This window comes from Poecilia latipinna, unplaced genomic scaffold, assembly GCF_001443285.1.
Source record: "Poecilia latipinna isolate Pla-1442-1.1 unplaced genomic scaffold, P_latipinna-1.0 Scaffold1451, whole genome shotgun sequence".
Classification (NCBI taxonomy): domain Eukaryota; kingdom Metazoa; phylum Chordata; class Actinopteri; order Cyprinodontiformes; family Poeciliidae; genus Poecilia; species Poecilia latipinna.
The window spans coordinates 39,618-62,480 of NW_015114067.1; the positions used below are offsets into that span (position 1 = coordinate 39,618).

At 35.8% G+C, this 22,863-nt stretch overlaps 2 protein-coding genes and 1 long non-coding RNA gene across 3 annotated transcripts in view; 1 reads left to right on the plus strand and 2 right to left on the minus strand.

The window, feature by feature from the left end:
* LOC106962695 (uncharacterized) overlaps positions 1 to 3,253 on the minus strand; it is a 9,815-nt gene extending 6,562 nt beyond the window's left edge. The window contains exon 1 of the long non-coding RNA XR_001428039.1: positions 2,744 to 3,253. This is a non-coding gene — a long non-coding RNA (uncharacterized LOC106962695). The remainder of the gene's footprint in view (positions 1 to 2,743) is intronic.
* A 1,116-nt stretch (positions 3,254 to 4,369) lies between these two features.
* On the plus strand, positions 4,370 to 15,476 carry rcor3 (REST corepressor 3). Its single transcript, XM_015057268.1, has 12 exons — positions 4,370 to 4,804; positions 4,901 to 4,957; positions 6,416 to 6,493; positions 6,570 to 6,622; positions 7,417 to 7,578; positions 8,677 to 8,801; positions 10,064 to 10,142; positions 10,563 to 10,778; positions 11,649 to 11,726; positions 11,811 to 11,868; positions 12,775 to 13,019; positions 14,128 to 15,476. Exons 1-12 carry the CDS (start codon positions 4,681 to 4,683, stop codon positions 14,503 to 14,505), a joined length of 1,653 nt encoding a protein of 550 aa, XP_014912754.1. The 5' UTR covers positions 4,370 to 4,680; the 3' UTR covers positions 14,506 to 15,476.
* A 4,284-nt stretch (positions 15,477 to 19,760) lies between these two features.
* The window catches only part of LOC106962701 (heterogeneous nuclear ribonucleoprotein L-like), a 30,275-nt gene continuing 27,172 nt past the window's right edge, over positions 19,761 to 22,863 (minus strand). The window contains exons 9-13 of the mRNA XM_015057269.1: positions 22,082 to 22,203; positions 21,142 to 21,340; positions 21,002 to 21,059; positions 20,062 to 20,160; positions 19,761 to 19,948 (exon numbers count right to left, since the gene is read on the minus strand). Coding sequence (XP_014912755.1) covers positions 19,893 to 19,948; positions 20,062 to 20,160; positions 21,002 to 21,059; positions 21,142 to 21,340; positions 22,082 to 22,203 — 534 coding nt within the window. The 3' untranslated portion in view covers positions 19,761 to 19,892. The remainder of the gene's footprint in view (positions 19,949 to 20,061; positions 20,161 to 21,001; positions 21,060 to 21,141; positions 21,341 to 22,081; positions 22,204 to 22,863) is intronic.

Sequence of the window (22,863 nt, forward strand, 5' to 3'; positions counted from 1 at the left end):
AGGTTTTATTGAAAGGAATAAAGCTTTCCAAACTAATCTGGTACTATGTAGAAACATATCTGCCAACTTCTAAAATCATGAGTTGTGATTTTTTAGACCAGTTTCACCATCCACACAGGATTATTACCAAACCTGTACAAACAATAATCTGTCGAACAACATAGGGTAAATGATAACAAGTCAGAATCACTCTAGGAAACGCTATAAAGACACTTCTAAGACTTCAGGAACCAAAATGTGAGCCAATCTGGCCAAATGAAGATAAATGTTGCAGTGGAACCTTTCCAAAATAACTCCATAATGACTTCAGCAACTCTTCCAGGAGGTTTCAATCCATCTGTAGCAACATTCAAGCACTGGAAGCCTCATTTACCTCGACTGAAATCAGTTTTGATTCAGCAGAAAGAGACTGGGCAAAAATGGAAAAACAAGTATACAACCAGACAGAACATAAAGGCTCATTTCACCATTGTTCTGTTCTGATATGCTGAATTTTAGTTTTATGGCAAAAATGTAATGACACACCATCCAGCTGAGAGCCAGCAGAATATTTTTCTAAAACCATTAGGAAGAGGAAAAAAGTTTTGGGCAAAGGGTAATAATAATAAATTGTATTTGTAAAGCTCTTTTCAAGCTGAATTACAAAAAGAACAGTCAACCACATCAAACAAAATTATAAAAGAAAAACACTTAAATACATAGAACTGGACAAAAAACAATTCACAGGATAAGCGTAAAACAGGACATGAGTCACATATTAAATAACACTTGAATGAAAGTGAATATTGGACTTTTATCTCAAGCGCTGAGAAAAATGATCTAAAGCATCAGCAAGCCCAAAAAATGCACAAAAGGTTTGGAGTGGCAAAAGTAATTACTTAAAAATGATTTAGATGCTCTAAAGTCTGCCAAAGTGGCTAAATTCAAAAGGTTTTGAGGGTCACAATTTCTGAAAAGCCATGTAAAAAAACTCACCGGTAACTTTAGCCAAAGCTTTGTGGTCTCTGCTAATTTCAAGAGTTTTTATTGGATGTAGGAGGTAATAATTTTCAACAATGGATCAAATTGCAGTGGAAATTGTTATTTGAAAAGAGCTTTCTGTACTAAGTTAGGTCATCTGAATATAACATTAAAATGCACTTGATTATCTAAAATGTGATAAGGAAGCAAATACAAAAGCAATCGGAAACGCTTCTTCAAGGCACTGTACTTTACTGGCAGCTGGTTGCCAAGTTGCTGCAGCCGCAACCTTTGTATTTTGCAAGAGTTGTTACCTGCTGAGCACAATAAAAAACAGAAAAACCTCCCTTTTATTGTAATGCACACTGAAAACAGCCAAAGAGAAATCTGGCAATGTTTAGAGATGGAAGGGCCTTGCTGATGCCATTGTTGTCGCCTGCTGGGCTTGATGTTAAATGTAGCGAGGGTAACATTGTTTGTGCTGCTGAACCTGCTACCCCCGCTCACTCCCTCCCTTTCTTTGACTCCTATGTAAACCTCATCAAACTATCTCCCTGAAACCTTCTTCTTCTCACAAATTGGTCATTTGTTTTCCTGCAGAAAACCATTTTAAATTACATTTTGTCTTCTTCTTGTGAATATTCAGTTTTGCTTTGCTTCATTCCCTTTCTCTAGCTCACCTTCTTATTTGACAATCTAAACAAAAGGATCGAGTTCAGCGACTCAACGTCTCGGATCCATAATTCAAAGCTTTTACAGTTGAATTTTCTTCATTTCGTTGTTTTAGTAGCACTTTCCCACTATAAATACATTTTTAGAGTTTCTAAAAAAGCTATCCAGATCTTTGTAGAAATATAATGGCCCACTTACTCAGACATTAATTAAGTTTGATTGGTCCAATTTTCAGGTGCAGTTTTCCTATCTACAACCGGGCAGATTTAGATGAATAAATAACTTCAGTAGAACCTCTTTGACAACACAAAGTAGACTAAAGTATTTCAAAAGCTACACATCAGACCGCGATTGAAAAAAATCTAACAAAAACAGAAGAGAAACAAAGTCATTAAGTGTTAAAAATGCATTTCTATGCAAATGAGAAAAATGGCAACCATTGGTGAGGAGAACTTGATTGTGCCAAACTCTTTGAAAAAATATTAACTTTCTGAAAGATTACATTTGGCATAAACCAAAGATAGCAAATTAGAAAAAATATAATGTCGACACTCAACCATTTTAATGTGAATGGGATAACCAGGATGACTTTTTGATTGAAAAAACTATTAATTAATTTGTGACTTTAACCTGAAGCACATTAAGTAACACAATAGGACAATAATTTGTAGCAAAACAGCAAATCCACCTCAACAAAAAGTCATCTTAAAACAGAGATTCATGCTTAAAAACCTTCCAATTTGGCTGAACTCAAACAATTACCCAATAAAAAAGGTAGAAAAGTTTCCCATGGTGCTCTAAAAGACAAGCACAAGCAATCAGTAGATATGGAGGGCAATTACTTTCTCCACGTACACCAAAGTTGGTGTGGCCTAAATATAAAATATTATTTGAAAACTGCTTTTACGTGTCACCTCAAGTAATGTTTGTGTAATATTAAAATTTGCTTATCTTAGTACTAAAACAGAACAAAATACACTTCAACAAAATCCAGAGTCAGCCAGCTGATTAGAAGAAGTCACATTTCATCTCCATCACTTCCATCTGTCAAGTCAGTACACAACCTTATTCCTACGTACACACAAAGAACGGAAGAGAGAGAAATCCTTACCAATTGACCCCACACATTTGTTAGGTTATGCCCCTGGTGTCCTTGCAGACACACATATATGATCCTCTCACACAGGAAAGTTCAGCCAGGATGTAAAAACAACTATGTGGAATAATAGGATGCCGCAAACTGTTCTGGTTGGGAGGGTGAGCGCAGGGCTGGGGCCTTTGAAAAAAAGAGGGTCAACTCAGCATTTCTGATAGCAACAGAGAGTGATGGGAGGACAAAAAGCCAATCATGGAACAGACTTAGCCAGTTCCACAATGCCTGGTACTACTGACGGTCCATGAATTAGTTCAAAGAACAGTTCAAAGAATGGTTCAAAGAACAGTTCAAAGAATGGTTCAAAGAATGGTTCATGGATGGATTGGTGATGCTTGCAGACAAAACTCTGCCATCTCATGGACTTGAAAACTTGGGGATTTCACAGCTGAAACCAGATTCCAGGTGTGTCCAAATCTTTTGTCACATGGTGCAAAATCGTAGTCAAACGTCATGAGCCAAGAAAAAATAAATAAGATCAAGCAAATAAAAATGCCTGACTTTTTTTGTAGGAGCAAGAGAGAGTGCCATCACTTTCTCCAGCTGAACAGAAACAAAACTGAAGTTATTATCATTGAACTTTCAGGTGTGAAATCTGGGTGTAGTGATGGACCTGAACCTTCAGAGTCACATAAAGACAATTGACAAAGTCAGCCTTCTATCACCTGAAGAACATTTCTGACAAAAGAACCAATACAATAGTCAATACACGTCAAACTGCCTGGTTGATGAAATATGCTATATAAATAAACTTGATTGATTGATAGGTTTCAAATTCTTTTTAGTTCGGTTGAACTGGATGTGAGTCACTTTTAAAATGCTGGCTTTATTTAGCCGAGTCTAATAAATGATCAGTAAAAGTCCCTGTAGAGACCTGGTTCTACTTATAGTACAAGCTAGATTGTAAAGAAAACATTATTGGAAAATTATGTCTGTAATAATTTCACCTTGATTAAAAGTAAAATATTCAGTGAACAAATCTGTGTCATTCTTGAACTGCAATTGGGGCCCACAAAATATCAGTCCAAGGGCCACAAATGGCCCCCAGGCCACACTTTGAACACCCCTGACTTACACTGTTTTAAAAGACTTATAGAAGTTTTCTTTATCATTTTCTGATGTTAAATTAGATTATGCCTTTCTGATTTAGGTAAGTTAGAACTGCAAAATTTGTATATATAGGGTGTAATTAATATAAGAGACAAACTATGAGGTTCTTTTTGTTTTGTGTCTCCCTCTGCTGGTTTGATATAGAAGAACCATTATAACCAGATTAAAAAATATATATATTCTGATTTAGAAATTTACTGCTGAACTTCAGAATAGTATAAAAAATAGGAAAAATTAGTTTTCACATTTTACAGGGATGACCCACCGTAACAACTATCAGTCACATTTGAAACATTTGCTGTGGCTTCTCGAAATAATTTACTTATTTTTGGTGTTAGTCAATAAAAGTGTGTTTAATTGTTGTCAAAGTTATTTTTCATTGCAATTTACGGTTTAAAAATGTTTGTGTGGGTTAGAAGTGTAGGCGGAGGGATATATTAGTGATAGCTAGCAACCAACATAACGAGTCACACTGTAGCTCGACTGTGCGTAGAAAGCTTCCGCCGCAGCAGTTAGATCCTCCTCCGTTACAGGTCTTACGAAGATACATTTCCTTAGGGCAAATTATTTTCATTTTAAAACATAATTATTCAAAAATCCACGCACATATTTTTTTATCCAGAGCATAAAACGTGCCTGTAAACACTGGGTAAAGAAACGTATAAAGCGGTACAGCGACACGGCCGAAGGAGCGGCGAGTACGGGACCCGCAGCCGAATCCGTCCCGCTCCAGCTGACGTATTTATCGGGACACAGAACGTTAAAGATCAAATTTAATCGCAAAAATGCCGGGGATGATGGACAAAGGCTCCGAGTATTTAGGGAAAGGTCGGTCAAACGGGACTAAAAGTCCGTCCAACGCGTCTAACGGACATTTTTCTGACGAAAGCGGCAGCGACGACGAACATGGTGAGTGGTAGCCTCGAACACCCTGCTGACTGTTTGATTGGTAAAAATATTTGTTCATCGGCTTGTGCAATTACTGTTTTTGTTCATCTTTTGCAGACATTGGAATGCGGGTTGGAGCGGATTATCAGGCAAACATTCCCGAATTTGAGCCCGGTGAGGTTTTTACTGGTGTCCGCCGAGTGACGGATAGTGGTAGCCTCAGTCAACAGACGGGGAACACAGACCGAAGCTGCTTTAAATGAAGCATACTGCAGAGTTTATGCATTGCTTTCAATCTATTTATTCTGTTAGTTTTGATTAATTATGATATAATAAAGTTAAACAGGAGTAAACATAGACCGAGGCTACCTCTACTTGTCCGGAAACGCAATGAATTTAATGAAATTGCTCTTAAATTATCCAAATTTGGGTTTGGTAAGCCTCTTTTTTAAAACAAAGTGAATATCACTCATAAAGCCATTCCAGTTACTACTAATTCCCAGTTTAACAGAAAATGTTCTCATCTTTGAAATTAGTTTATAACCCTGCTTTAAAATAATTTCCAATATTATGTTGCCATTTCGTAGAATGGAAATCCACGTGAAGAAAAAAAAGTTCTAGGTCAAAAATTAAATGCAATATATTCACCATTCATGTCATAGGTATCTTATGCTGAGGTGGGTAGAGTACCCAAAAAATTGTACTCAAGTAAAAGTCAAACGTAGCCAAGAAATTACTCAAGTAAGAGTAAAAACAGTATTTGGTTAACAAAAAAGCTACTCGAGTACTGATGAACTGATCAAAACAACAATCATTAAGTATTTAAAAAATTAGATGGACAAAAATATAAAGTCACGTGGGAATTTTGGTATTTTAAAGCTCAAAATGAAAATGGTTTATATAAATAACATAAGTCTTCTTTTGGACAATTATTCCAATTGGCTTTGGATGCTCTGTGGTTATAAGGATTTTTCTTTATAAGTTGCTATGGTACATAACCATGGCAACAAGGTATTGTTTTTACTACTTGGAGCAGCTGATTAACATCTCAGTTCAAACCATGAATCATAATGTGCAAGGCTCATATCCCCTACTCCAGCATCTCTCTTTCTAACAGGCAGACAGAGATTTAAAAAGGAGCGGCAAAAGCAAATGAGGTGGATTAGCATCAACAACTAATGGTGTCATCCAGGACGTGTTACTCTGGAATACCGCTTCTGCTGCTTTGATATTGAGCTGTTAGCATGTCATGACTGTCATGAGACTCTCATACAACAAGTCATAAGGCAGAGGCTTCTTCAAATCTGCTGCAACCTTGACTGCTACTGGAGAAATGTAATTTCCTTTTGGGATAAATTAAGTATTTTTTGATAATTTTGATATTATTACTTTTGATAATTTCAAAGATATTTTACTTTGTTCTTAAAATTCAAATTAAAAAATACTTTATTGATCAAGAAAGGGAATTAAATACGCATAACTTAGCGATATAAGTATTTTTTTTTATTTGTTTTTGTTTTCCCCCTTAAACATTAGCATCAAATCAGTGAGGCCTTAAATATTACATCTACTGTATGTAGCAGCTGTAAAGGAGATTTTTCTTTTTTTTTTTTGTTGTCTGTCCACATTTAGGTTCCATAAAATACACAGAAAAAGACAGCGGTGGGATGCTGGTATGGTCTCCATATCACTCCATTGTCGACTCCAAATGTAAGTGACACACCTCTCATCCAGATCCTGGGTCGCGCCTCCAGGCCAGACTAACAGTGAGTCTTTCCCTTCACAGTGGATGAATATATTGCTATTGCAAAGGAGAAGCATGGCTACAATGTGGAGCAGGTGAGTCTCTCTGCACCTCCATCTCTTACTTTGGTTTGTTACTTCATGCAAAGATAAGGAAAATGTTTGCTTTTGTATAGAATTGAAACCTAATCCGAACAACTGCAAATTGCCATTGATTCATCTAATTTCCCACACTACTTAAAGAATAGAGTACATACTCTGAACCGGAAGTGTTTCGCGCCACTGATCCGCCATTTTGGTAGGCAAAGCTTAGCTGAACCACAAAAAGAAAGTATGTTGACACTTTTGACCAGTGTGCAAGAGAAAGATGCATCAACCAAATTGCTGCTGTCGGGATCAGCTAGCATGAGAAAGAGAATGTGGCTTTGTTTAATGTTGTCCATAGCAACTTCGTAGCAACTGTCATGACGGTTACTGATACCTACCAAGATGGCTGTCAGCTACAAAGTTCCTGGAAATGGGAACATAAATAGAATCTGACTATTTTGTTGTTTTCATTCACATATTCATTGTTGTTATTTAGCAGGTAACAAATAAATAAATTGTATTTATATTATTTGTGTCGAGCAAGTATTTTGAACGCAACACTGCTGATGAATAGTTTTCTATTTCAAGAAAAAGGGTACAGATAATGGCTAGATATGGTTATTTCCAATTTAACATGTTGCATAAGCTTGAAGGAGGTTTAACCAGGCTGGCAAACATGTCAGCCAACATACTAACAATAGGTTTCAGTAGTATAACTTCTATTTATTTAATATGTAGGGAAACGGTTGCTGGATCTGCTGTTGGTTGACACACTGCATCTGTGTTTGTGGATTTTTATTCAGGCTCTCGGTATGCTGTTCTGGCACAAACACAACATAGAGAAGTCCCTGGCTGATTTGCCCAATTTCACGCCTTTCCCAGACGAGTGGACCATCGAGGACAAGGTTCTGTTCGAACAGGCTTTCAGCTTCCATGGGAAGAGCTTCCATCGCATCCAGCAGATGGTAAACCCCCAACGTAGCTGTGTTAGTCTTCATCTGTGCTTCAGGTTTCATGTTCTTCAGACTTATTGTAAATATATATAAACTACTGTATAAAGCTTGGACAAAAAGAAGTTGGTACCTTGAAGTACTAAGCAAATATTTCTATACGATAATTGCTAAATGGGCGATTAACTGATCATTTCTTAAACAACAATGTCGAAAGACATCCTGTGATTACAGAAAGAATGCCAGTCTGTTGAGAAAAATTAAATTAATATGAGATCAATAATTTCCATTTGCCTGATTTTTAGTTTTTCTCTTTTCTTCCTGTTTTTACAAAAACTGGATGATAAAAGTCTTCAGTTTGGTGCTTTGGTCTTAACTAGCCTTTTTTTGAAGAAAAATTTTGTTTTCAAAGATTTCAGTGTCCATTTTATTTCTTCCATCCATCCATCCATTTTCTGAACACCCTTGTCCCTCAGTGGGGTCGGGAGGGGTGCTGGTGCCTATCTCCAGCTAACGTTCCGGGCGAGAGGCGGGGTACATCCTGGACAGGTCGCCAGTCTGTCGCAGGGCAACACATTTTATTTCTTGTTTCTGTTATATTTATTTATTTAGTATATTTAAAATGTCTTCCAGTTCCAGTGTTGAATGTTAGATAGGATTTAAAGTTCTTTTATTTTATTTTTGAGAATATTTTCTTGTATTATCAGGCTATTTTAGCCATTATATTACTTGAAAAATGGTCTCAAAACAACATTATCATTTATCACAATAACTTCTGGAACAATTTATTGTCCAGCAAAATTAGTTTTCTTAACAGGAAAACATCCAAGTATAGGTTGCAGAAATGATGCAAGGAAAGTGGGGAACCAGTCAGGAAAAAAAAGTCCTGAATGATCGTGATTGGCGATTATTTAAACATTTGGTGAACTTAAGGCTGTGTATAAACTAAGCAATTACTTCTCGTTAAAGGAGCGTTAAATTCTGCTTTAATGTTGTAATTTAAAACAGATTGGCATCTAAATGATGACTACATTTATCCTCCATGTTAAAATAACTGTCTTGAGGAAGGGTTGTTTTGGCACTACATGTGTAATCCTGTTCTGTTTCATTCAGTTACCAGACAAATCCATCTCCAGTCTTGTCAAGTACTATTATTCGTGGAAGAAAACGCGCTCCAGAACGAGTCTGATGGACCGGCAGGCCCGCAAACTGGCTAACAGGAGCAACCAGGACGACAGGTGCTGCTCACTGACTCAACTATCGCATTACTGGAGCCGATCAGTTTGACTTCAAGAAAAAATGTGAAAATATATGGTCAACAGCTTTAAGTCCCCCTTAGCTCTTTGATTAGCTGATTCAGGAGGATAAATCTAAAGTTATTTAAATCTATTATGACTTCTTTCTGTAATCCATGGTTAAATTTCTTTATTCAAACACCTGATAATGTAATTCTTTAGACTCTGTAAATGATTTAAAGATATCAACTGTTAGATTCCCAAAATATTTGCTCACGCTAACTACATACAAACCACAAGGCACATCCAAATGTCTTGTCGCCTAGCAACCATGATGTCACTAAATGCAAGATGGTAAACGCAGAGGTTGAACTCTTGCTGACTTTTTTTTAAATTAATGAAATAATTTGAATAATTACTCTTTTGCAGAAATTATATTTAAAACATGTCTGTACAAATGACAAAACTATAACAACACAACTGATAAGGGTTTTAAAATGTTTGCAGATTTTAATACACTTATATTTAAAACTGTGCTGCTGTCTTGTTTACGTGAACAAATATGTCAAGTTCGGCACAGGGTGAATGGATAAGATAAACTGAGAAAAGAAGCTCAAATTTAAAGGAATCTTTAAATTTATACAGCCATTTTCTTTATAATATTTTACATAAGCTCTGAGAAAAAATATGCACGTTTTCCACAAATAATTTTGAATTGTATTCCTCAGAAAAATTCATGAAGAGGTGAATCCACAGATGCTGGACTGTAAACAGTAAATTCCTTCAACTGGGTTTAATTTTTGAGTTTTGTAACAATTGACTAAAAGTAAAAAAAAAAAAAAAAGTAAATTGTCGTTTCTTTGTTTGACCATGGCGGTGTATTAAGACAACAGGGTCTTGGTGTGACCCTATTATCTAAGACAATAAAAAAATTACAAAAATAAAATTGTACAATGGTAAAGTCATAATATGTTGAGAATAAAATTATAGAATGATGATAGTCAAAAATATTAGAATAAAGTCATAATATTTACATTTTTTTGTAATGACTTTATTCTCAAAATATTACTTTATTCTCATATTGTTACAACTTTATTCTCACATTACAGAATTATTGTAATTTTTTGACTTTATTTTGGTCATTTTAATATTTTTTTTCTCTTTTTTTTGTGTTTAACAAACCTTATCAGTTAGACTTGAGAAGCTGTTTTATTCTCGTTTCAAGAGGTTTCTCTTTTGAAACGTTTCTGTCTTTGTTGTTGCAGCGAGGAGGAAATGGAGGAGGCCAATCATATTGAGGCGACTGACAGCGACTATGATCCGAATAAAGACGCCAAGAAAGAGGTGAGCCCAAACGATTCGGGCCTAGAAGTTGATGCACATCGTTCTTGTTTAGATTCTGTATTTATGAATAAACTGTGTTTAGCCTTCTGAGTGGACTTCCTGTTTTGTTTTTGTTTTTTTCAGTGTATATGCTATTTGGTTATATTGATAATCCATATATGGATTAAAATAAACACCGTTTTTTTAACTTACTGATTTGACTTAACAATACACATATCATAATATTTTTAATGGGATTTATAAAGATTTCAGTGTATAAAACTCATTTTATCTTCACCTTAAATTTGTGTTTTTGCAATGTAAGTTACACAAAATATGTTGCGTACGATACAACTTAAGTACTTCTCTCTGTCTCAGTATTCTTTTCCCCAGTATTTAAAGCCATTTATTTGCTAATCTTCTGCATCATTTTCCCTCCAGAACCAGGCCGAGTTGGTGGTGCCGGGCACTAAGCCGGCGTTAGGGCGACGTGAGCACCAAACCCTGCAGCACCGACACCACCAGCGCTCCCGCTGCCGCCCCCCCAAAGGCATGTACCTCACCCAAGAGGACGTTGTGGCTGTATCCTGTAGTGCCTCTGCTGCTAACACACTCCTTCGTCAACTGGACATGGAGCTGGTGTCCCTTAAGAGACAGGTAGAGGGTGCTGCAACTCACTCTTCTCCAACCTACACTGGTTTCTCATGGTGGGGTAAATTAAATATCAGTATCTGAGACACCTTTACTGCTGCCTCAGTGTGCGACTTATTTTCTTAACAATCTGCCTCTGTTAAAGGGGCATTTATTGTACTGTTTATCATTTATCCTGAAAAATTATCATCATAAGAATTTTGATTATTCCAATTAATGATGTCGAATAAAAAAATGAGGCTGTGACAGTACTAATGAAAATGTTATTGTTATTATTTTCTCCAGGAGCACATCAATAAGTATTAGTAAAATCAAGAATATGATTAAATGTGGTTTTGGTGAGCATCGTAGGGATATAAATCACACTTGTCTTGGTAAATGGCATCCTGAAGAAGACTGTTTCCACTGAGAATGTTTTCAAAATCAGTATTTGGCAACCTTCAGCTGTGCAAAACGCCTGGGTGGACCTAGTCTTTGAGATGCAGCTTGGAGCTGCAGTTTCCAAGTTTACACCTTATGGAGCAGCCCTCCAACTCGGCTCCTTCAGACTATCCAGCAGCAATTAGCAAACACCTGGTGCAACTGTGCATCTGCTGAGCTTATTATACGAGCTACTTCTAAGTGAAACTCTGGTAAAACTTTGTTAAAGGGTTAATAGAGGAGCCAAGTTGTGGTGGCTTATTCTTAAAGAGACAGGCCCAATTTCAACACCTTAAAGTGTAAAGTCAAATTATTTTTGAGTGATGTTTGATGTTTATAGCATCTTTACAACATCTGAAGTTAGCATAGTGTCTTGATGGTGCTATAAAGTGGCACTATGTTAAACATGGAGAAAGAGTCAAAGTAACTTTTCTGTGTTTCTGTTTTGCTCTTCAGGTCCAGAATGCTAAGCAGATGAACAGTGGACTGAAACAGCTGTTGGATTCTGGGATTGAAGAGTACAGACTGACTGAGGTAGTAAACACATACCCAACCTCCAGATGAAACAATCACATTTAAGTCCATTCATTATTATTATTTATTTTCTTATTTTTGTAGTCCAACCAGAAGGTGAACGCCCGATGGACCACAGACGAGCAGCTGCTGGCAGTTCAAGGTGAGCTTCATCTCCTTTAATTACAGCACTTAATAAAATGTCTAAATAAATAAATAAACCACATGATTAAACATGAGCTGCTTCAATGGGGATGACTGTAAATTCTCTGTTCGATACAAGTAAAAATGGCGTTTGTAACGGTTAAATTGGGATCAATATTCAGATTTATAGGGTTTAAAGAACTTGGATCTGTTCTTCTAAAAGCTAGGTTTATATGGCATAAAATGACTGAACAGCAGCATTTGAGGCTGGGGCAGCATCTTCTCCCACTCAAGAGCAATCGGCATCGGCGTCCCCTAGGGTTGTGTCCTCTAACTTAAAATAATAATAATTTGAACATATATAGGCCACATGATGTGATGTGAAAGTTTTACACAAAAATATTTTTTTATCTTTTAACGGAATATGTACCGCTAACATTCATAAGTATTTAACTAGGGCTGCAACTTACGGTTATTTTAGTTATTTAATCAGACTAAAACATCAATGCAGTGTAAAGTTGATATGTTTTGGTTTTTATAAATTAGTTAAAAATAAGTTGACAGATATATATTTTTTTAATTTTTATTTTACATAATTCAAATTGGGTGAAGTTAAAACTGACAATTGAGAAGTTCTGAGTAGAATACAGTTATGCAAAAATAAGTTTTTTTTGTCTTAAATGCAAAATTTATATATTACTAACTTTAATAAAACATCATCCTGGGATTTTGTTTCTTGTTGGCACCAAACATGACATCTCTGCTAACTTCTACAAGCAATTTCTGGGTTTTTGTTTTTCCTTACCTGAAAGTGGTGTGAAGGCAATCCTACAGTCTTTTTAGAGCATTTCATCAATTCATCTTTTCTTCTACACCAATGGTTTTAAGGCAGACCGCAGCAACAATTCGTTGTTTTTTTCTGCAGGAGTCAGGAAGTACGGCAAAAACTTTCAGGCCATCGCTGATGTCATTGGGAACAAAACCGTGGGTCAGGTGAAAAACTTCTTTGTGAACTATCGCCGGCGGTTCAACCTGGAGGAGGTGCTGCAGGAGTGGGAGGCGGAGCAAGGAACGCAGGCTCCAAATGGAGACAGCGCCACCTCAGGCGAAGAGGGGAAGAACAGTTCGACCACTCCTTCAGGGAAAAGCACCGACGAGGAAGACGAGGAGGTGAGACTTTTACCTTCACTTTTAAATTTAAAGGTGACCTATTATGGTTCCTTGAACAAATTGGGATAGATTTATGGGCTAAACAAAACATATTTATTACATTTTTGGTACAAAATCATTCTTGGATGATGAATCTTAATCTGCTCAGTTCTTTTAGAACGAGCCGTTTTAGGGCGTCTTGTCACTTTAAATCTTGATGAGCTTCTACTGGCCACGCCCCCAACTCAGCATGTGAAAATGGCTGCAAACATTTCTGCAATAATGCAACCATACATCTTTAAAAAGCAGAAGTGGAGCCTACTGCACAATCAGCTGCATGTGGTTCCTGAATTGTAAGTCAATAACAAAACACTTGCAGTGCGAAAACACAAAATCTCACCACATATTTTTGGTCTTGTTTCTAGTGTAAATATCTTATTACACTTGAAATAAGACAAAACTTACAAGTAATTTTTCAGTAAGATATAGGAGCTTATTTTAAGTCAATAATTTCTTAATATTGATTTTAAAAAGTACTTGTTCCAATGGCAGATTATTTCTCTAATAACAAGACATTTTAAATGTTATAAGTGAAATAATCTACCAGATGAACTAGTAATTTTTTTTATCAGCACTAAGAAATTATTGATTTCAAACAAGCTCTTACATCTTGCTGAAAAGTTAGTAGGTTAGTTTTGTCTTATTTGAAGTGTACTAATATATTTACACTAGAAACAAGACCAAAAATACTTGGTGAGATTTTTAAGATTTTGTTTTTGCAGTGTGTCTTTTCCAGCAGCCATTATTTAGCGCATACAGCGGTAAAACCAGCTGACCAAACATGCTGGAGCTCTGCTTGGGTTGCTAGGCAACAGGGCTCAGCCTCACTGGGGTTGCTAAGTAACCACAGTGGAAAGTGATGTACTGCCAAAACAACGTCTTGGTCTGTTTTGAGGAGCAACAGAGACCCAAATGGAAGCATCAAAACATAAAAACATAAGTGAATTTTTGTGTTTTCTCATGGAAATGAGAACCTATGAGCTGTTTCTTTTAGATTCTTTCCTTCCAGAAAAACTAATTATCTCAGAGTTGGCCATCATTTAAAGTAACTTCCTTTTCCTCTCTGCAGGGTCAGGTCACCTCTTCCGGCGCATCGCCTGCTGCCTCCTCTTCTTCTTCAGCTCAAAATCCTGTGTCCTCCAATGCTTCCTCCTCCCTCCACCAGCCGCCTCCGCTCCTGAGGCCCTCTCTGCCGGCCACGCCATCGCTACACCGCCAGCCTCCACCGCTCCAGCAACAGGCTCGCTTCCTACAGCCTCGAACCACCCTGCAGCAACCCCCGCCCCTCATCCGGCCCTCCAACCCCATGCCACCACGCCTCAACCCGCGCCCCACTCCCGTAAGCCTGGGCAGCAACGCCGCTGGCCCGGGCCAGAGCTCCGCCCAGCAGCCCACTGGCATGGCCATCCACCTGTCAGACACGGCGTCGTCGTCGTCCGTCCACTAATTACCTGCAGACCTCTCTAAGAAGCAGTGGGAAGTAGTTCATTTCCCTTCAACACATTGGTAAAATTACTGAAAGTCTCACATCAGTGTTCTAGAATATCCCAAAAATGTTCATCTGGTGTTTTTCATGTAAGAGGATTAGAACCACTAAAAAAAGAAAAAAACATCAGACTTTAATGAATGGCTGAGTGAATTAATTTGTCTCTTTACTCATATAGAATGAAATTACAGCCAAAAACGTTGAAAACAGGGTGAATATGGAGATATTTACAATTGTATAAATATGTAAACCACAGGATATTAAGGCCATTATGGATAGAGAAACAAAATTATTACATTTCTGCAAAAAACTGAATAGAAAAAAACAAGGAAATTTCTGATCTTGACAGGTTGAAAATTGATAGACAAACTAGGAAATTTTGAGATCAATCTTAGAAATATTCTAGAGTATACAAGGACATTTTTGAGCTTGGAAAGTTCAAAATTTGCTAGAAAAAGAAAGAAATTTTGAGATTAATATAGGACATTTTTGAGGGAAAATTTGTTTCAATAGTCTAAGACTTTTGAGTTTGAAAAGTGAAAAAATGTTAAGTATTTTCTAGAAAATGTCTAAATTAAACTAAAAATTTCAGTTTTCTTTCTGTAAAATTTTTGACTTCGAGATTTTTTGGCATTTTTATATTTACAATGGCCGTAACATATCATTATATAGAGAATTCTGACTTTTTATTCGGATTTCTGAGATCCAAAGTCAGAATTTTTCCTTTTTTTGTGGTCCTAATCCTCTTCCATAATTTTTCAACATTGCAATGTGGTGAGAGGTTTCTTATTCCCAGATCTTGAATGCAACATGAATTGGGAAAAGTAACTTTGTCATAAATCTGACGTAGAGATTTGTAATCCATGAAAAGTATCTGAGGTTCAGCCTTGTGTTGAAGTGCATGTGCCTTAAAGTGCACAAGGTGCTGTCTGCAAAACTGGTTCAAATTCAAATTATTCAGATTTCTCAAAAAAATATTCATCTATCTTATTATTTTTCTACCCGTTTTGCTCTGACCCACTCAACTGGAAAAATATATGTAGTGCTTATATGTATATACTGTTATTTATTAGATTATCCCTTTCCCTCCTCTGATTTAAACCTACTTTCATGATAATGTAGTTTTACGTCACCAAAGATGCTTGTGTTAATTGAAAGTATTCCTCCCCTGCTCTCAAAAACATCTTTTCTGAAAGATAAGAAAACCAAACCCAATATTTGCCCCTGGCAGCTCATAGATAAATGAATTAACTGTGTGGTTAACTTGTTCTAAAGTCTTTAATTCAGTCACAATGCCCCAAGTTTAACATGAATGTTATTTTTTTTAATATAAAACCAGCCTAATTGCTAAACCTTGCTATTATCTTTTGCAGCTAATTTAACCTCAATGTGTCAAATTCACTAAGATTTTTCAGACTTATTCACTCAGACCTTAAAATTAAAGTCGTAGTGAAATAAAAGTAAAGCCTCTTTTAATCTGCGTGTTTCAGGACATGATAAACGGGTTATAAACTTGCTTGAATCTAACCTCATTCTTACAAAATACCAGGTATTTTTGTCTTTACATTCACTGCAAATGCTTTAGTACAATTGAAGTAAGAAAAAAATTACTTGGAAGTAACTTTTTAGCAGGATAACAAGATTATTTTAAGTATATAAATCCTTAATGTTGATGAGAAAGTTCTAGTTTCCCTGGCAGATTATTTCATTCACAGGAAGCCATTTTCCCTGCAAAGGGAAAATAGTATTTTTTATTTCATTTGGTCAATATTAAGGAATTATTTACTCAAAACAAGCTCCCATATCTTGCTCAAAAGTTACTTTTATTTAGCTTTGCCTTATTTCAAGTGTACTAATTCATCCCAAACAATATTAAAAATTCTAAAAATACTTTATTAGAATCTGTATTTTCACAGTGTAGATATTTATATTTCTTTCCCCAAAAAGTCACGTAACAGTTGTGGATCTAAATGATTTTTATCTCACTGGACTAGGAGTGAAAATTGCTCTTTGGATTGTAAATTTTGCAGACATTTTGGGATTAATTCACTTTTGCAAAGATGGGCAACTTTAATATGAAAAAAAATCCCCTTTTTTAAAATAAACATCCTAGTTTTAGAGTGATTAATTACTTCTATTGTTTTGATTGTGCCTTTATATTTTTTCAGAAATTGATGTCCAGGAACAACAACAACTTCAGAAAATTGCCCAAACTTGCTGATATTCAGTTAATTTTCTCTGGTAAATCTTTAAGGCCAAAACGCCACGATGGAAAACTTTACCATGTAGATGCTAATAAAATAACACCTGAGGTTAGAGTTAAATAATTTTAGAGCCTGTTATTTGTCAGATAAAACCAGTGAGCTAAAGGAGGGTGTACTTTCTTTTTCCAGGACCTTACCTCAGCGGGGAGTTGTTTGTACATACTGTTGTATTACTGTGATGATGACCAATGCACGCTACGCTGTAAGATGTTGGTAGGACTCTAAAGTGCTGTTTTTTGTGTGTCTGCAACGTCTGTCTGTTGATTTTCTATACTTTACTTACTCTGTTAAGGATCCTACTGAACTCTTTATTACACTGCAATAACATATATTCTTACCAAGTAATTTTACTCTAGTTCATAGTCCTAGTTTCAAAAGTTTAACATTTCTACCGTAATAAAATTAAGACAATTATGGAGCTAAACTGGGGCCATAAAGTTTGTTCACAAGTCAAAAATATGAAACTGAAAAAAAAAATGTTAAACTCTTTTTCGGATTCAAAGGTTTTTTTTCCCCCCCATTTCATTTATATATATATATACATATATATATATATATATATAAATGGCCCCAATTTAACTCCATAGATAATCATTCTTTAATACTGATGAAAAAGTACTTGTTCCACTGGCAGATTAATTTACTTTTAACACGACATTTTTCCCATCTTATAAGTGAAATAATCTGCCAAAGAAGCTGGTTCTTTTTCAATTTTAATAAATTATTTACTTAAAACAAGCTCATATTTCTTGATTAACTTAATTTTAAGTAAGCTTTGTCTTATTTCAAGTGACTTGAGATATTTGCAGTAAAATCTAGACCAAAATTATTTGGTAAGATTTTGTGTTTTTGAAGTGTATCTACTTGTTTGCAGTTTGTTTGTGGTTTTCGGCTCCTGTGGTTCCATCTTAACTCTGCCTTTAATTTAATTGGAAACATCACAATAAACAAGATAGAAACCTGTTTTGTTTAACTTTCAGGCGATTTATAGGAAAATATAACGTTTTAGCATTATTTTCAGACTCGGTAGCAGAAGAACTCCGTTATTTTCCATAAGTTAGATCCGCCTTTAAGACACTAAAGTTTCACTAAAAGCCTGTGGAATAAATATTTTTTTGATTAAATTACAGTTTTTACTCCAGTGTTGTTTTTCACTAACTGAACGAAACTGGGAACCACTTTATCATCCTTATGTGATGCATTTAGTTTGGAAATTATTTATAGTCCTTTTGTAATACCAGTTTGGATTTCATGTAAAGCTAATCATTGTGAAAATGCTTGTTTTTCTTTTCTTTTTTTTTGTACGTATGTATCATGATTGACGTTTAATGTAACTAGAATCATATGAAAGGTTGTATTTTCATCAGAACTTTGACCTTTGATGTGAAGCCACTTAGTTTTCTCTCTCTCGAGTTGGACTTGATAGTTCTTAATAAACATTTTATTTTAAAAAAAATTCTTAATTTTATGAAAATATTTTAGTAATTTCCATTTTTTAAGCTCCATCACAACACATCAATCAGGTTAGGATTGTGGTTTTTACTGGGTCATTTCAACAGTTTCAACATTTGATTATCAGCAGCTGCAAGCAGCAAAGGTGCACTTACTTTTTCCACACATATAGTTAAACCCAAAATGTTTAACTATTTTTTTTCTATTCAATCACAGTTGTTTTCTGATTGTAATTGACAAATACACCTCTCAAAAGATACTAAGACAATATATGTTTTATTTACATTTTAACAACAACAAAAAAAAAAACATGCCAAAATTATTTATACACTTCTCATTAATCAATTATTCTGACTGGGATCCTCAAAAACTTCTGTAATATTTTAAACCAGAAGAAACATACAAATGGAGGAGGTTAGGACAGATCTGTGGGCTTTATGAACAAATTGTGAACAAAATTATTCTTAGATGAGATTTTAGCCGGCCCAGTTGTTCTGTTTTAGGGCGTCTTGTCACTTTAAATCCAAATAAGCTACTGCTGGCCACGCCCCCAAACTCAACGTTTACATTCGAACATGGAAATGGCTGCCAACAGATGCAATTTTACAACCATACATCTTTGAAAAGCAGAAGAAGTCCCTTCTGCACAACCAACAAGAATACAGCAAGTAGTTTCTGGATGGTAAGCCAACAACAAAACACTTGTCTTTCCCAGCAGCCATTTTACAGCGGTAAAACCAGCTAGAATGCGCTGGAACTTAGCTAGGGTTGCTAGGTAACGGCCCGTGGAACGTTACTTTTGGCTCTGTGGAATAATTTTTGGCTCAGCGGTAGTTTTTACATTTGGTCTTCATCTCAGTTAATTAAAAACCGAGATAACATCGAACGGGTCATTGTTTATACATTTATAATTTTATAAACAATAATAATATAAATAAATAATACATATTAATCACCATTCCGTTTTCGGAACAGTTCTACTTTGCGTTGCTTATTTTTGCTAGCGTCTTATTTCGTAACCCAGGTATGCAGCAGATATCTACAACCAAAGGAACAACAAAAAAGTTACACACAAAACCTGTTTAATCATAGAAACGTTGGCTGGGCCAACCTATTTTAAAATATGACAGTGTTACAATAATATTAAAGCCAGGATTGTTAACTGACCACTTCTTTCTCAAGCTGGTTTGCCCTAAAAGCCCATATCTTATGTTGTTGGTGTATTACTGTACAGAATCAAAGATTTCAGCTGTTATTTGCATTACTTGTCAGTTCTTGTATTTAAAACAGTTTTCAGCTGCAGCTTTTAGCCAGAGGATTATTTTTGTTGCTTCCTGCTGCCCTCAGTAGTAAAATAAATCACAAGCATTCTTTGCTCTCAGTTCATATTCAAACATCCTTCAATGGTTTCTTCTGACATTTTGAAACTGATTCAAGTCTGCAGCTGGTGAAAACAAGGTGTAACCAAAAACTGAAGTAGTGCTTCTCTTCATCACTAGGTTTTTTTTTTTTTTATCATGCAGACATCATATAAAACACTTCAAAAATAAAATAAACTCTTCATCCTTCTCAGGTTGAGAAGTTAAATATCTCTCCTGCAGGTGTGTTTGTGATAACCATCTATATTCTGGGTCACAGGTGCGTTGAAGTTGAGAAGCAGAGTTTAATGGTGAAGGGGTTGGAGCTGCCTGCAAGTCAGAGAGAAACGGACGTCTTAAACAACACGCCTCACAGTCAACAACAACAACAAAAAAAAAAACCAAGACGTTTATTTATTTATTCTGACCTCTCTGCCACTTACCAGCTATTCTAAACTGGTGGTGGTTGAGCACGATCAAAGCTTCAACCGCAGCAGTTTTACAGTCAAACTCCAGCAAACCAGAGAGAGTCTTAGAGCTGGCTGTAAAAACAAGAGAAAAAAGTCTGACTGTCACATATTTACAGCATTTTAGAATCAGTACACTGCAAAAACACAAAAATATTACCAATTATTTTTGTCCAGTTTCTAGTGCAAAATATCTTAGTGTACTTGAAATAAGACAAGCAAGGAGCTTGTTTTAAGTCAATAATTCTTTATACTGTTGAAAATGTACAAGTTCAACTGGCAGATTATTTCACTTATAGCAACGTATTTTTCCAATATTATAAGTGAAATGAACTACAACGGCATATTTGGGCCATTGTAGGCACAAAAAAAGCAAGAGTACATTTACACCAAAAAGCTAAGATTAATATCAGAAATGTTCTAGAAAAAACATGGGAATTTCTGAGTTTGAAAAGTCAGAAATATGCCAGAAAAAAATCAAATGTTTAGATTAATCACAGAAATATGCCAGAAAAAATCTTCAAAAATTTCAAAATAAATTGAAAATTTTTGACTTTTGGAACTCAGAATTTTCCACAATTTTCCTAGGAAATTTCTGAGATTAATCACAAAATGTTGGAAGATTTTTTAAAGAAAAATTTCAAATTGTGTGGCTCAGAAAATTCCTTGTTTTTTGGTTGGAATTTATTCTTTTTTTCTACCTACTTTTGCCCTTAACTGTCACCGTCATAATCTGCCAGTAGAGGTAATACATTTTTATAAATATTAGGGAACATCACTTAAAACAAACTCCTTCACCTTGCTGAAAAGTGAGTTTTCTCATTGCAAGTGTGCTGAGATATTTGTAGTAGAAACTAGACCAAAATTACTTGGTAAAATTTTGAGTTTTTGCAGTGCATGAGTGCTTTTAACTCACGTTTGGCATCAAAGACCTTATACTTGGTGAAGGCAGGAGCGTTGTGTTCAGAACAGAACTGAGAGGAGAGATCATGGTTTTTTAGAGAATAAAGGAAATTTTTTACAAATAAAAGCAGCGTTTAATCTGCTTGTTCTCACTTTTAGCAGCTGCTGCTGGTTGAGGGTGGGTGGGGCGTTGTAGAAGTGCAGCACAGCGGTGGGCGGCTGGATGATGTTTCTGTGGCTGTGCGTGCTGCTGAAGCGATTGTTCCTGGTCAGACTGAAGTCCTGGTAGCTGCTGCTGCCGTCGGCCAGTTCAAACACCTGACTGGGAATCACTGCCTGCTGCCTGGACACACTGGGAAGGGACAGACGGATGTCAAAACCAAAAACCAACCACAAGAAAACAGAAATAAACAATCAGAAAAATCTGAAGAATGTGAGATAATATCGCTCTGCGAAAACAAAAAGTGTAGTTGGTCTAGTTTCTTGTGCAAACATCTTAGTGTAAAACTAACACACAGTACAAGTAACTTTTCAGTAAGACATAGGAGCTTGGTTTAAGTTAAATGTTTCTTAATATTGGTGAAAAGCTACTTGTTCCAGATTACTTCACTCATAACAGGGTAAAAACGTTTTGTTAGAAGTGAAATAATCTGCCAATGGATCTAGTACTTTTTCGTCAACATTAAGGAATTATTGACTTAAAAGAAGCTCCGGTATCTTGCTGAAAGGTTACTTGAAAATTAGTTTTGTTTTATTTCAAGTGCACCAAGATATTTAAACAAGAAACTAGACCAATAATACTTAATAATATGTGGTGATAACATTATGTTCTTTCAGGACAGTAATATATTTTTATATGAAAAATTACTCCAAAGTAAATTATGTCAATAATGAATATATTTGCATAAATCAATTGCATTGTTTAAAGCAACCAGGATTTTTTTCTTTTTTTCTTAAATTTTAATCTTTAAAAGTCTATTTAGGTGGAATGGCTGAAATGGATGGTTGACCTTTGACGCCTTATGTGAGGTAGAAATTGTAATTATGAGTATTTTAAAATTCTGAGTGGATCCTGAGTGGGTCTCGTTCTCACCAGACATTTAGTTTCTTCCCGAACACCTTGGTGCCGTTGAGGTGGGTCACAGCGCGATCCACTGCGTACTCATCCGCCATCTCCACCAGCGCCGTTCCAGGAACGCTCTTCATAAACTTCACCTGTGAACACCACCAGTCAGGGCCACATAAAAACACTTTATAAGGCCAAGATGTGAATAAGAACAGATAAAACAAAAATACAGTGTATTTTTATATAAACATGGACGTCTAGGGTTGAAACAGTAATCTTGTTAAAAAGATTCAAAATATTTACAACAAAACAAACAGTTAAAGTTGCAGTATGTCACTTTTATATTTTTATAATTGATTGATTGATTATAATATATATATATTTTTTACATATTTGTTTGTTGTCTACATCATAACAGTAACTGCCTTCTCCCAGTGCTAACTAGAAACAACCAATCAGAGACAGGAGGCGGGTCTTAGTGCTGTCAGTCACCCTCCCCCTTTCTCTGCTGTGCTACAGCTAGCACAGCTTGTCATGAGTGCTAATGCTATTTAGCTTAGCCACCGATGATGTTCCTGTAACAGTAACTAATTTCTCCATCATTAGCACATTTAGCAGCGAGTACATGGTGGATTGACAGCAATAAGCCCCGCCTCCCGACTGATTGATTGATTGATTTTGATTTCTTCAGACAGTAATAGAAGCTCTGGAAGAAAATGGAGGAGATCAATCTTTTCACTTTTTGATAATTTTTTATGACACTGTAACAACATGGTGACAGTTACTGAAATATGCAAAAAAAAAAAAAA

What these genes read in the sequence shown, in the direction of transcription:
- rcor3 (XM_015057268.1), top strand. Translation starts at nt 4,681, where the DNA reads ATGCCGGGGATGATGGACAAAGGCTCCGAGTATTTAGGGAAAGGTCGG. An exon ending in ATAAAGACGCCAAGAAAGAG is followed by an intron (nt 10,143 to 10,562) that starts GTGAGCCCAAAC and finishes TTTTCCCTCCAG; the next exon opens with AACCAGGCCGAGTTGGTGGT. An exon ending in TGGTGTCCCTTAAGAGACAG is followed by an intron (nt 10,779 to 11,648) that starts GTAGAGGGTGCT and finishes TTTGCTCTTCAG; the next exon opens with GTCCAGAATGCTAAGCAGAT.